The 13,196-nt window shown below is 43.4% G+C and overlaps 1 protein-coding gene across 1 annotated transcript in view; it reads left to right on the forward strand.

Annotated features, from left to right (window-relative positions):
* Positions 1-13,196, forward strand: part of LOC124788968 (ATP-dependent translocase ABCB1-like) — a 144,920-nt gene that overhangs the window by 28,852 nt on the left and 102,872 nt on the right. The window contains exon 6 of the mRNA XM_047256258.1: positions 1,519-1,815. Coding sequence (XP_047112214.1) covers positions 1,519-1,815 — 297 coding nt within the window. The remainder of the gene's footprint in view (positions 1-1,518; positions 1,816-13,196) is intronic.

Below are 13,196 nucleotides of genomic sequence, written 5' to 3' on the forward strand. Positions count from 1 at the left end.
CTTTCAAGTGTCCCCACAGAAAGAAGTCACAGGGGTTCATGTCTGGCGAATAGGGAGGCCAATCCACGCCGCCTCCTGTATGTTTCGGATAGCCCAAAGCAATCACACGATCATCGAAATATTCATTCAGGAAAATAAAGACGTCGGCCGTGCGATGTGGCCGGGCACCATCTTGCATAAACCACGAGGTGTTCGCAGTGTCGTCTAAGGCAGTTTGTACCGCCACAAATTCACGAAGAATGTTCAGATAGCGTGATGCAGTAATCGTTTCGGATCTGAAAAATGGGCCAATGATTCCTTTGAAAGAAATGGCGGCCCAGACCAGTACTTTTTGAGGATGCAGGGACGATGGGACTGCAACATGGGGCTTTTCGGTTCCCCATATGCGCCAGTTCTGTTTATTGACGAAGCCGTCCAGGTAAAAATAAGCTTCGTCAGTAAACCAAATGCTGCCCACATGCATATCGCCATCATCGATCCTGTGCACTATATCGTTAGCGAATGTCTCTCGTGCAGCAATGGTAGCGGCGCTGAGGGATTGCCGCGTTTGAATTTTGTATGGATAGAGGTGTAAACTCTGGCGCATGAGACGATACGTGGACGTTGGCGTCATTTGGACCGCAGCTGCAACACGGCGAACGGAAACCCGAGGCCGCTGTTGGATCACCTGCTGCATTAGCTGCGCGTTGCCCTCTGTGGTTGCCGTACGCGGTCGCCCTACCTTTCCAGCACGTTCATCCGTCACGTTCCCAGTCCGTTGAAATTTTTCAAACAGATCCTTTATTGTATCGCTTTTCGGTCCTTTGGTTACATTAAACCTCCGTTGAAAACTTCGTCTTGTTGCAACAACACTGTGTTCTAGGCGGTGGAATTCCAACACCAGAAAAATCCTCTGTTCTAAGGAATAAACCATGTTGTCTACAGCACACTTGCACGTTGTGAACAGCACACGCTTACAGCAGAAAGACGACGTACAGAATGGCGCACCCACAGACTGCGTTGTCTTCTATATCGTTCACATCACTTGCAGCGCCATCTGTTGTTGAAAATTGTAACTACTGTAATTTCGAAAGTTTGTCCGCCTGAAAATGTACTGTTGTCCCAAGCATATTGCAACAAACGGTGTATTTCTATCGCTGCTCGTTTAGTTTTTATTGCCGTTTCAAATATACCGGTCATTTTTGAAACACCCTGTATATTCACTCAGTTTCTAGATGGTTCACCGATTCTGGTTTTTAGGAGAATCTTGTAAGAGGCCGATTGCATACGTAAAGAATGCGATCGTTATGAGGTAACGACCTACAGGCACGCAGCACACCCAGCGCACAGGTAACGCCGGTATGACCTTAACAGACCAAAGCTACTAGGAATACAACAGTAGTCTACACTTATCACTGTTACAGTAGCCTACGGTTGTTTTACATCTCTACTACTGCTATCTTCCATCAAAGTATCACAGTTGTTTACGAGTGCTTGATCTCCTATTGTGACTGTACTTATTGCGCTGTGCGTTTGCAGGGACCTGCTGAAACTGGAGGAGGGCATGGGCGAGAAGGTGGCCATGTTCTTGCATCTGCTGCTGGGTTTCGTGGGCAGCCTGGTGCTGGCGCTGGTCAAGGGCTGGGAGCTGGCACTCATCTGCCTCATCTCGTTGCCCATCACCATGATCGCCATGGTTACCATCAACATCGTCTCGTCCCGCCTGGCGCGCCGCGAGCTCGAAGAATACGCCAAGGCCGGCTCCATTGCCTCCGAGGTGCTGGGCGCCGTGCGTACCGTCATAGCGTTCTCCGGGCAGGCCACTGAGGCGGAAAGGTACTAGAGCGAGTAGCATTTGCCGTTCTTCATTACATCACTAGCTTAGTACCTGGCGTTGCCCAGGTATGTATTTCCAGTCTTCTACTAGTCAGTGTCCTCCTTGCACTCTCTCTGTCGATCTCCATCACCTGCTCTCTGTACCCATCTCCTCCACCGCCCTCTCTGATCATCTCCTAATGTCCCCCTCACCGTCATCTCTTTCTCAACCTTCCTCTCTCAATCTGCGCCTCCCCCATTTGTCCATCTGCTCCTTCTTCACCTCTTCCTTCCTTCTGTAATTCCTTCTCCCAAGCACTTTCTCAATCTCCCCTTCTATCTATCCACCTCCTCCTCCACCTTCTTTCTCTCCACCTCCTCCTCCCCTCTCCCTATTCATCTCCTCCCCTTTACTTTCTGTGTCCATCTCCTCCTCTCCTCCATCTCTGTCTATCACTTCCTATTCCTCTGTTCATTTCCTCCTCTCCCTTGGCAGTTCATGTCCTCCTCCCCCATCTCTCTGCCTATCTCGTCCTTCCCCTCTCTCTGTCCATCTCTTTCTCTTTCCTTTCTCTGTACATCTCCTCCTCTCTACTCTTTCTGTCCATCTCCCCCTCTCATACCTCCTTCCTCTCCCTTATTATTTATCCATTTCGTCGCCCTGCCTTCTCTTTCCAAGTTGTCGCACTTGCTTCAGTAGGAGGCTAGTGGTTCTTACCTCTACAGTACTTCTTTCCATATTGTAGCTAATATGTGTACCAAATTTGATTGAAATCGCTCCAGAGGAGTAGGATCAGATTTTTACACGTGGCTTTGTTCTCATACGCACATGTCAAATATATTTCACAGACATTTAACATATTTTATACGTATTTGTACACGTATTTCACCCACATTTCTAGCCAATTTCGCCCTTCAGTTTCATTTTTATGAAACTTAAAGTTTGTGACGTTGCATCTCATGACCTTCCTGCTGTACAATGATATAATTTCGCAGGTACATTCAGTGGTTCATGTGCCTTCTGTGCGAAAGGTATTGTGAATAGAGTTGATAGTAAAGAAGTAATTAACTAAAACGTCATGCATGATGCGACATTTTACCAAGCGCCTCAGTGTTTATGACTTCGTATCTTCTGAACTATGTATCGTACAATTATATACTTTTTATAGGTAAATTCAACGGAAAATTTGGATATTATGTGCGAGAAGTGTTGCGAATCAAGTTTGTGTTAACGAAATAATAAATGTAAACATCTCGCATGATGTAGTAGTTATTTACATGTTCAGTGTTTATGACGTCATATCACCTGAAGTAAGTGTCTTACAACGATATAATGTTTCTGGGATGTTCAGTGGTATAAGTGAATATTGTCTGAAAAATGTCTCACGGGTATGGTTGGTAGTAAATAAATAATAAATTATAACATCACGCTTCATGTGGCAGTTTTACTGTCTTAACAACGAATATGTAGTTAGCGATAAGCTGTTTTTCTTTCATCACTTTTATGGGGTCGTCAGCGACGAAAGTTTCTTTGCGCTATGCAATTAGGTGTAAAGTTTGTTGCATTCTATAAGTGCTCTCATTCTCAAATAATGGATGACCGAAGTATGGCTATTCTCGTGTAGTGGGCTACACTGCTTTCTCACCCCATCTCCCCCCTTTTGGCAGGTGGGTGGTTCTTACCCGCACAGTTAGTCTTTGCAGCCAGAAAGTGATATGTGTACCAAGCTGAGTTGAAATTGGTTCAGTTGCTTAGGAGGAGATGTGGAACATACATACATATGAGTGATACCCACAAGAAACAGAACAAATTTTTTTAGTGGGCAGAGCTGTTGCAGTACCTCGTTTTGCCGCTACAGGTGCATAGAGCGAACATTCCAGAGTGAGTATGCCGAGTGCCGTTGCTGAAGAAGGTCAGTACTAGTTTCGGCAGATTTTATAGTGACAACTGTTTCGCGTTATTGTCGTTTTTGCAGTAGCTGATTTTCGTGAACAGCGTGCGGTGGTGAAATTCTTGTTTTTGCTCGAAAAAAATGAAATAGAAACTCTTGAAATGTTAAAAACGGCGTACAAGGACAATGTTATGGGGAAAATCAAGTGTTTGAGTGGTTTTTCCCGTGTCAGAATTGGTGAAACGTCAACTGATCTCAAACGTCCTACTGGTCATCCTTCATGGTTCCGAACACATGAAAATGTTGAAAACATTCGTGCAATCATCAACGAAGATTTACGACTGACCATTGAAGAACTGACGTGTTCTTCAGTACAGCAAATTGTGACAGAAAGTTTTGGAATGAAAAGAGCTGGCGTCAAATTCGTGTCACGATAGCTGACTGCTGATCAAAAGCAAGGTCGCGTGGAAGCATGCTGTTCTTTGGATGACGAGTCCGGAAATAATATGAACTATTTTTAAAAAACTATCACGAGTGATGAAACTTTGTGCTATGCTTACGATCCTGAATCAGAACATCAACCGAGCCAGTAGATGACTGCAAGTTCGTCGCGACATCGGGAAGCCTATCACGTGAAATCAAAACATTAAAACACTGTTGATTTGTTCTTTGGATGTGAGAGAGGTCGTTCATTCATAGCTTGTTCCGCAGGGTCAAATAGTTAACCAGGCTTTCCACTTGGAAGTTTTCAAAAAATTGCGTAACAATTTGTAGCAGAAGCGACGTTATTTGTGCCAGTCGGGTGACTGGTTTGCCCATCATGTAAATGCCTCTTCTCACACACACTCTGCCTGTGGGAGTTCTTGACCAAAAATTTTATGACCCCTGTTTCTCACCCACCACACCCATCCGACCTTTCCCAGTGCGACTTTTTTGGTTCCCTAGAAGGAAGAGGCATGAAAGGAAAGCGTTTACTGATGGTGCTGAGGTTTGGAAAAAAAAGGAAAGAGACGGAGATGCTGTCAGGCATCGCATAAGATGAATTAATTTAAGCAATGTTTTTAAAAATGGAATAAAAGGTTAGATGATCGTATTTGTACAATTGGAGAGTAATTCGAAAAGGACTGAAGGTTTGTGTTTAAAATGTGAGTAGATAAAATTTTTTAAAAAAGTTTGGTTTCCTTTTGGTAGCTCCTCGTACATACATGTGAGTACATACCTACATACATCCATTTTTATGAGTTATATAGATTCGCATCTTTATGATCCAGGGCTGTTGTACAAGGTGAAGCAGAAGAAACGCATGAATCTGAAATTTCCTGCCAGTCAAAAAAAGTGAAACACTCAGAAGACATGGCCGGATGTCAATGTAACTCTGGTCAGATGTACACTATGGCCGAGAAAGTATAATTATTGCATTAGCATATAACTGTGACAGGGAGAACGCCACCAGAATGCATCAGTGTTGTTTATGTTTAGTGGTCACAGCAAGCTTGGTAGGTTAAATAAGGGACGGGGACAGCGTCATGTGCTGAGTGATCATTGTGAAGGACACGAAGGTGCCGCATAATCGTGTGAGACAATGTCATCGGCATTTGACAGAGTTTGAGAGGAGCCTCATCCTGGGCTTCATTTGGTCAGCTTGTCGAATCTTATACCGTCCAGATTTGTGAGGGGTTCAGAAACGACAGTGATCCGATGGTGGACGGCATAGAAACTTGAGGGAGGATGGTCAACCACGTCTGACGGCTAGATGAAAAGATTGCCGTACCGTGCATCAGTGACTTCGTAACCCAATCACATCTGCGCGTACCATCCGAGGACAAGTAGTAGAATCTTTGTGATATGCTGTGACATGCCGCATCATTGGTTGGAGATTACCGGCAGGCACAGTACGGATTTACCGTTCCGTACGTGGACTGCCGTTTACATCACAACACAAACGGCTGCGTTTAGAATGGTGTTCTGACTGGAAATCAAGGACTGCTGGTGAATGTCATTAGTGAATGTCGTTGTTGTGCTCAAGGATGAACTGCCACCCAGATGGCCATCATCATCAACTATGGCGGTTACCTGTGGAAATGTCCTATTTTTCCAACGTTTTGAAGAGGCACAGCAGTGCTACTCCTGGTGTCGAGGTGTGGGGAGCTGTCGGATACGTTTTCAGGTCACGGCTGGTAGGGACTGAGGGAGTTCTGCTGGCACAACGGTACGTTCTCACGTGACAATATCATGGAGCCATTTTTCTATAGAATAATGCACGCTCACACGTGGCAGGCGTCTCTACGAAACGTCTGCGTGATATAATTGTGTATGCTTGTGCGGCCACGGTTATTTGACATAAAACTTTTCTGAGTGTAGTACCATGTCACATGAAAAAGCTATATTGGAATACCAACCTTTCAGCCACAGTTACAGCAGCCTTCTTCTGGGTACCAATCAGTCCATACGTTCAGGCCAGAGATGGTGCAACGTGATACAGGCAAATGAGCTTATACTGTCAAGTTCCTTGCAAACTGGACTGTAATCACAGAAGTAATATCGCATACCATCCCAGTCTGTGTGGTTTCATTTCTTTTGATCCTCTGCTTCTGATGCTTTACGTTTTTCGTCACGTAGAGAACGCGCAATTTGACATAGATCGGACTGCACAAATCTTCTAGGTGAATGGAGATAGGAATTTTGGGTCGTTTTTAACTTACACATCGAAACTACAAATTTATTCCCTACCATCGGTAGAATGCCAGTTCACTCGTTGTCTGTAGCGATCTGCCTGATGAAATTAGGGCACTCGTTCCACGTCTTGCACATTTAGAAGTATTTGGTACCAACAGTTTCAAGAGTGATTGTATGTGTAAGGGGAAGCTCACAGGTCGCCCCCTTGTGCTCGTTCAGGAAATACAGTATATTCAGCAGTTTTTCACTTTGTCCACTGAAGTCATCCCGAAGGCCACTCCTCATGGGTCTCTCTGGCGTGTTTGACGGCTTCGTTTGTGCTTCAAACTAAACAAGATTCAGTCGCTGTAAGCCCTTCATGTTAGTAATGCACCATAACTTAAAGAGTTATCATAATTGTTTTGAACTGGAGATGAAAGATAAAAATTGTCCTTTACCTTTAGTTTTCAGTGATGAGGTTAAGTTACATTACAGTAAGGTTATAGAAAATACAGGTGCCACATACCACCGCCAAGAACGAGAGAGGCACTCCTGAGTTTCACGTGTTTCGCACATTTAGTCTTTTTATTTTGCGGAATATTTTGGAGATGTGTTGGAGATCCGACCTTTCCGCAGTTGCGATAGCATACGGAAAATTTCATGTTTGAGAGTGGTCTAATTTCGTACTGACAGTGTACATAAGAACGTGAATTAACACTGAACTGTCGCAACGGTGGATCGGTCATAAGGGACGTATGAGTCTTCCATTGCAATATTCGCCTCCTAGGCCGTCAGATCTGACAATATGCGATTTATTTCTTATCGAAGTTTGTGAAAGACTTCGTCTGTATGTCATCCTTACAACAAATTTGGGTGCACTGCGACGCTGTTCACAACATCATGACTTCAAACTCAAAAGTGTGGGACGAGGTTAACTATCGTCTGGATGTTTGTCGTGCGTCCGACATAGTGCGCATCAGCCATTTGTTAAATGTAAAAGCAAACTTTGAACCTATATGTATTTGAAATACGTGCTCCTAGGTAGAACGTGGTTGCATGTAAAACATATACCCTACTAAAATTCTGTGACTTTTCTTGTAAATGAAATGTAGTCCCATGCGAATGTTAAATTCAACCGAAGTTTCTATTTTCTTTCGTCTTGAAGGTCCTGCAAAACGGTGTGAGTCTTTTTTAAACATCCTGTATTTTTGATATACTATAAACAAAAATTAAGGTACGTCGTTGTAAAAACACCCAGGAGGAAATAATTTTCTTTTAGTTCATCAGTTTATCAATCTTGTCAACAGTGTGATGATGTGCTACAGCACTGGATGGGTATACTCTTAACTACTGGCTTCCTCCCCACTTTTTGCTTTCTGGAGCGCTCTCTGGCATCATGGGCGGAAACTATTCGTTGATGTCTAATACAAGCCCTATCACTCTGTCCCTTCTTCTAGTTATCGTTTTCTATGTATTCCTTTCCTCCCCGATAATACAGAAAACCTCCTCATTTCGTAACATTTCACTTAATTTTCACGATTCTTCTCTTTCACCATACCTCAAACACCTCTTCTTGTCCGACAATGACACTGTCCATGATTCACAGAAATTTCTTTCTCAAATTAGAGCGTATTTTTGATACGAGTATGTTTTGTACACGAATGCTCTCTTTTACCTAAGCTAGTCTGTTACTTGTATCCTTCTCAGATATGTCTGTGACGTGTTACTTTGCTTTGAAGGTAGCAGAATTTCTTCACTTCGCCTACTGCATGGTACTACCACTGACAAAATTATCGTCGAAATTGCTGTCTTCGTGGTTTTGTGGAATATTATATATGGAAGGTAACATACTATCAAGAAGAATTTTTCATAATTTCAGTCATTTAATCCGAACTGCTGAGCAGAGTTGTCCTGACAGTCTCTAGCATCTAGATTCCTGTACGTGATTTCTGTATATAACTCATAGATTTGTGGTACTCCATCATCCCCTCAATCTTTCAAACAAACGAGATATCACGTACTGATAAATCAGATGTGCACTGTGGCCACACAACAAAAATAATCCTTTATAGGCTGGTCGGAAATTCCCGTCACAAACTTGTAGGACTTGTAGAGCGGAATGAGTAGGTAATATTTTGAGTAGGACATGTGTTCGGAAACGTACCGTTTCAGTTCTACTACTATTTCAATTCGTATTTCTAACGCGACCACGTGTGCTGAGGGAAAGAGAAAGATCTCGAAGTTGCTTGTCCTGGCATGCAATAAGGTAGACATAATGTCATGTACTTCTTGTGGGGTCGTATGAAAAGTTTAATTTACGAGACTCCTCTAGAGACAGAGGAAGATCTGCTGGGACGAGTTCTGGTAGCTGCACTAGAAAATGAAGAAGCACTAGGTGGAGTGGAGAGTGTGCACCAGCACATGCCTAGTGGTCGCCACATCGAACCGCTGTATTAATGCATCAGTACTGTTCTGTACGTACAGTATACTGGATTATTTCCTGTTTTGGAATAATTTAAACGCGTTGTAACGCCGGAAATGCATATCCTCCTATTTCCATCTATTGTACTATTATTTTTTTCCTTGTTTTGTTACCTCAAGATATGACATTTCTGTCTCTTTATATATTGTAATTGCTTTACTGTTTGGATATATATATATATATTTATGCACTTATGTCGATGTATAATTGGTTTGTTTCGTAAATATTATTTGTATTGTTACGCTGGGTCTTGCCTAGGGAAAACTGCTATCGAAAGATTACGTCGATAGGTCGTGTGAAGAATCAAAGTGTGTAGGATCGTTGGTAGTGTTAACTCTGCCGCGTGGAGCGCGGGCAGAACAGGGAGAGTCTGGCGGGAGTAGCGAGTGGAGCAGGTGTTGTGTGACGCTCCCGCGAGTTGCCGCGCTTTCGGGGTTTGGCAGCATGTAATTGCGCTCGACTCGCGATGATAGTTTCTGACATGGTGTCGCGGACGGGAAGCATTAGCTGGTGCACATCAAGAGCCCGTTTCGCCTGGTGACCGTGTCGAGAAGAAGGCGCGCCAACATCCAGCTTCTGCAACAGCGACGGCCGAAAATGAGTGACTGTCGCCACCTCCTCGATCGACGGCTTCAAACCTTCAATCAACCAACAAGGAAGACTAAAAGCACGTAAAGTTTCAGAACTGTATGGCAGACCTCAGCTTTTCAAATTGTTCCATTTGCCTCGCAAAATTACAGCAACTTAGCATGAACCTTTGTTGCTCATTGTCCCAATTGCATTGCCAAGCAGGGTCCCTTCCTTTTCCGAAATGAACCCGAGTGTCGTTGAAATTCAAACGCCAGCATTAAAATAATATAATTAGATTTCACTGCTTTAATTTCAAAGTTCAGTAGCTGGCTACAATATTTAGGTTACACGAGCACAAATTTAGAGTGCGAGTTTTGTTAGCATATTTTAGCTTACCTGTGACTGCAGCTCAGCTTGGTACGTACTAAATTTTACTATTGTTAATAGTTCAGAATCATTTAATTCAAGTTCAAAGTTAAATCTCTTGTTTCTAAATTGCGTAGAGTCAAGTTGCTTTTGAAATGATTGTTGAGGTAGTCCAAGACTAACCGTATTTTACTGGATTTCGATGTGCTTCAGAAAGAAAGCTCACTATTAACTTCAGTCACTAAATTAACTTTCGATTTTCCGGTTTTATTAATTCTTTTGCTAAATTAAGTCAGAGTGTAGCGAAATTTATTGCTTCTGACAAACTTTCAGATTTCACACTACACGTGTCAACCTTCAGTTGCCACGCTTCTAGTGTTAATTATATGTGTAATAACCTTTCTTTTTCAGTTACTATAGTAATTGTCCTTAGGACTGGCGACCGTGATTTCCCCCAAATCTCAAATATCTAATTACCGCTGGTTAATTGTTAACGTAACGGCCGCACATTTACTTTCTTTATTAACTTCACCCCTTTTCAAAATTAATTTCCACCAGTTTCATTTGCATTTTTCCTTTCATTTAGATGTAACCCTTTCCTCCCTCTTTACCGATAGATTAACTTCGGCGACGATTGCTTTTCCCAAATTTCCATTAGGTACACGCGGTTTAATTTTTCACTGTCATTAAGGTCGATAAGTGAGGGGTAGGTTACACGTGGCGACCTGGTGACAGGACAATCTTCGGATTTGAGGTTGTTCTGGACACGAATTTTGTATGTTGCAAATCTCGTAACGAAGTACTGGTTACGTACAGGCCGTTACGTCAGCGAGAATAAGTAGTGGGAGTAATCCTAATTAGATTTGAGATTTGGCATTTATATTGAAAAATATTAAAATGAGTGAAGGCAACAATTGCCAAAATTTGGTAGACTTGGATACAGAACAATCGGTCGAACAGTGGGAAACGCGCACCACGGTACCCATTGTTCAGGGGCAGGCGGCTAGCATGAAAGACGCGACCGCCGAAACGCAACAAAGAGCAGAAATGGAATTCCAAACTTTAGAAATTGTTTCGGAATCGGAAGTGAAAATCGAATCTGAATCCCTTGATGAAGAATACGGGGGGACAATTAAAGAGGAAGCTGCTGCGGAAGTAAAACCGGTAGTTTCCGGGAATTTAACTGATTTATTGAATGTTTTGATTAACGAAATCAAGAGTCAATCGGCCAAGCAAGAAGATCAGGCTGCCAAACAAGAAGCTCAGGCTGCCAAGCAAGAAGCTCAGTCTGAAAAATTTGAACGGATGCTAGACAATCAGAGCAAAGCTATTAACGTTGTTATCAACAATGTTGGAGTTGTTAACACAAAAGTTGATAAAATCAAAGAAGATATTGTTGTAATTAATACCGAAATCGGTAATCTTAAACAGGAAATGATAGGCGTTCAGGCGGAAATTGCGAGCATAAATACTCGTTTTGATTCCGAAATTAGCAGAATCGAGAAAAGTGTAGGAGACGCAGTTGCTCCGATCATCGAGAATAAGGTGACGGAACAAATTCAATTAGTGATAAAAGAGGATCATCAGAAGGTGGAAACTTTAAAGGCTTTAGTATCCGAAGTAGATACCAAAGTGACGAAGCAGGCTAATACCTGCGAAGAGAAAAAGAGGGAAGTGGAAACGCTTGCGACAACCACTTGCCAAGTGATTACGAGGGTGTCGGAATTAGAAAGGACACTTGACGAAAAACAGAGCTATGTGCCAATCTGTGCACATAGTTCGGAGTTGTTGACGAAAGAGGAGCTGTTCGACCACTTGAAAAAAGGCGGTATACACCCGACGGATTTCATTAAAAATTGGGAAAGAGTTTTACCCAGATCATGGACTAATGAGAGAAAAATTAATGCGGTTATTGATGTGCTGGCTGGTGATGCCAAGCGTTGGGGCTTAAACCTCAACATTACGAACCTGACTTTTGACGAGTTTAAAAATTTGTTTCTGGCTGAATACTGGTTAGAGCAAAAACAGCAAAGTGTCTGGCGCGAATTTGTCGTATCGAGGCCTTTCGATGCGAATTCGCGCGGTTCGATGAAGGAGTTTTGTGAGGGCTGGATCCGCAAGTTGGAATATTTGCGCGATCGCCGCACGGAATCCGAAATAGTCTGGGAACTCTACATGAAGCTTCCAGATGATACAAAACGCTACGTAGGAAGCAATTACAGGACAATCAATGATTTCCTGGAAAGAGTTGAGGACGAGGACAATTGGCGCAATAATCGCGACAGTGGTAGAGGCCGTGGTAACAACAACGGGTACCACAGCAACCACAACAACGATAACCATGGGAATAATGCATACCGCAACCATGGCAGCAATAACAATAATGGTTCGGACCGTAATAACAATCGGTACAATGCAAATAATAACAGGAATGACGGAAACCAGTATCATACTAGCGTGATTCGGGCTTCGCAGAATAGTAATAACGCCAGAGGGTGTGATCAGCCGCCTCAGCAGTATCCGGGGAGCGTATCTGCTGGGACGAGACAGGGAAACCATTAGCCGCGCCGGTGAGGGGCCGACCGGGCGTGGAGAAATTTTGGCGGCCCAATAACAGGAGAAAACCCAGGTGTCGTCGTTATGAAAATTCCGTATGGAATAATCAACGGCGGGAGAGTGTGCCAGTATTAGGAGAAAGGAGTGCGCCCACAAGTAGTAGATCAGCTGTAGACACGGCAGTAGAAAATACATTCACTGTCAGTGAGAACAATTTAGGTAGTGTTCCGGAAATCGACTATAAAGTGGCAGCTGTAATACCCACAGCGGAACTGGAGATTGAGTTTAAGAATGATTCGCAAGTGTTGAAAGAAGATCAGATGTCGGATAAAACGTCCGTCATCGAGCGAGGGGATGCAGAGAGGGATGAGGTCTGGTTAAGGCAGTTCGGTCGCTTATACGACGAACTAAGAGATTATAGGGGCCTGTACGGGAGAAGTGTTTATGGGGAGCGCGGGCAGGATTTGCCGCGTCTCGTCCCGCAGGAAAATAGTGATTGTGAAGTGATGGAAAGTTCTGGCCCTAACCGGCAGACTTTACTAGAAATAGTTTATGTTAATGGGGAGCACGAGCAAGATGCGTCGTGTTTCGTCCCGCAAGAGTTGAATGTTGAAGTAGTAACGGAAAGCTCTGGCCCTAACCGGCAGACTTTACCGAAAGTTGTAGTGGTAGAAGTAGCCGACCCATCCGACGCGAACATCCAGTTTAAACATTGCGAGAGTATTAAGGAGAAAGATTACGAAAATTTTAGTGATAGCCGGAAACGATTGGTAGAAAAGCACGTAGATTACAGCGTGTATGAGGTTAGAGCTGACGTTATACGGTCAGACGGTAGCAGTGTGGGTTGCGCAGATCCAGAGGAAGTAATTTCAGATGCTACT

Source organism: Schistocerca piceifrons, chromosome 3 (assembly GCF_021461385.2).
Source record: "Schistocerca piceifrons isolate TAMUIC-IGC-003096 chromosome 3, iqSchPice1.1, whole genome shotgun sequence".
NCBI classification, from domain to species: domain Eukaryota; kingdom Metazoa; phylum Arthropoda; class Insecta; order Orthoptera; family Acrididae; genus Schistocerca; species Schistocerca piceifrons.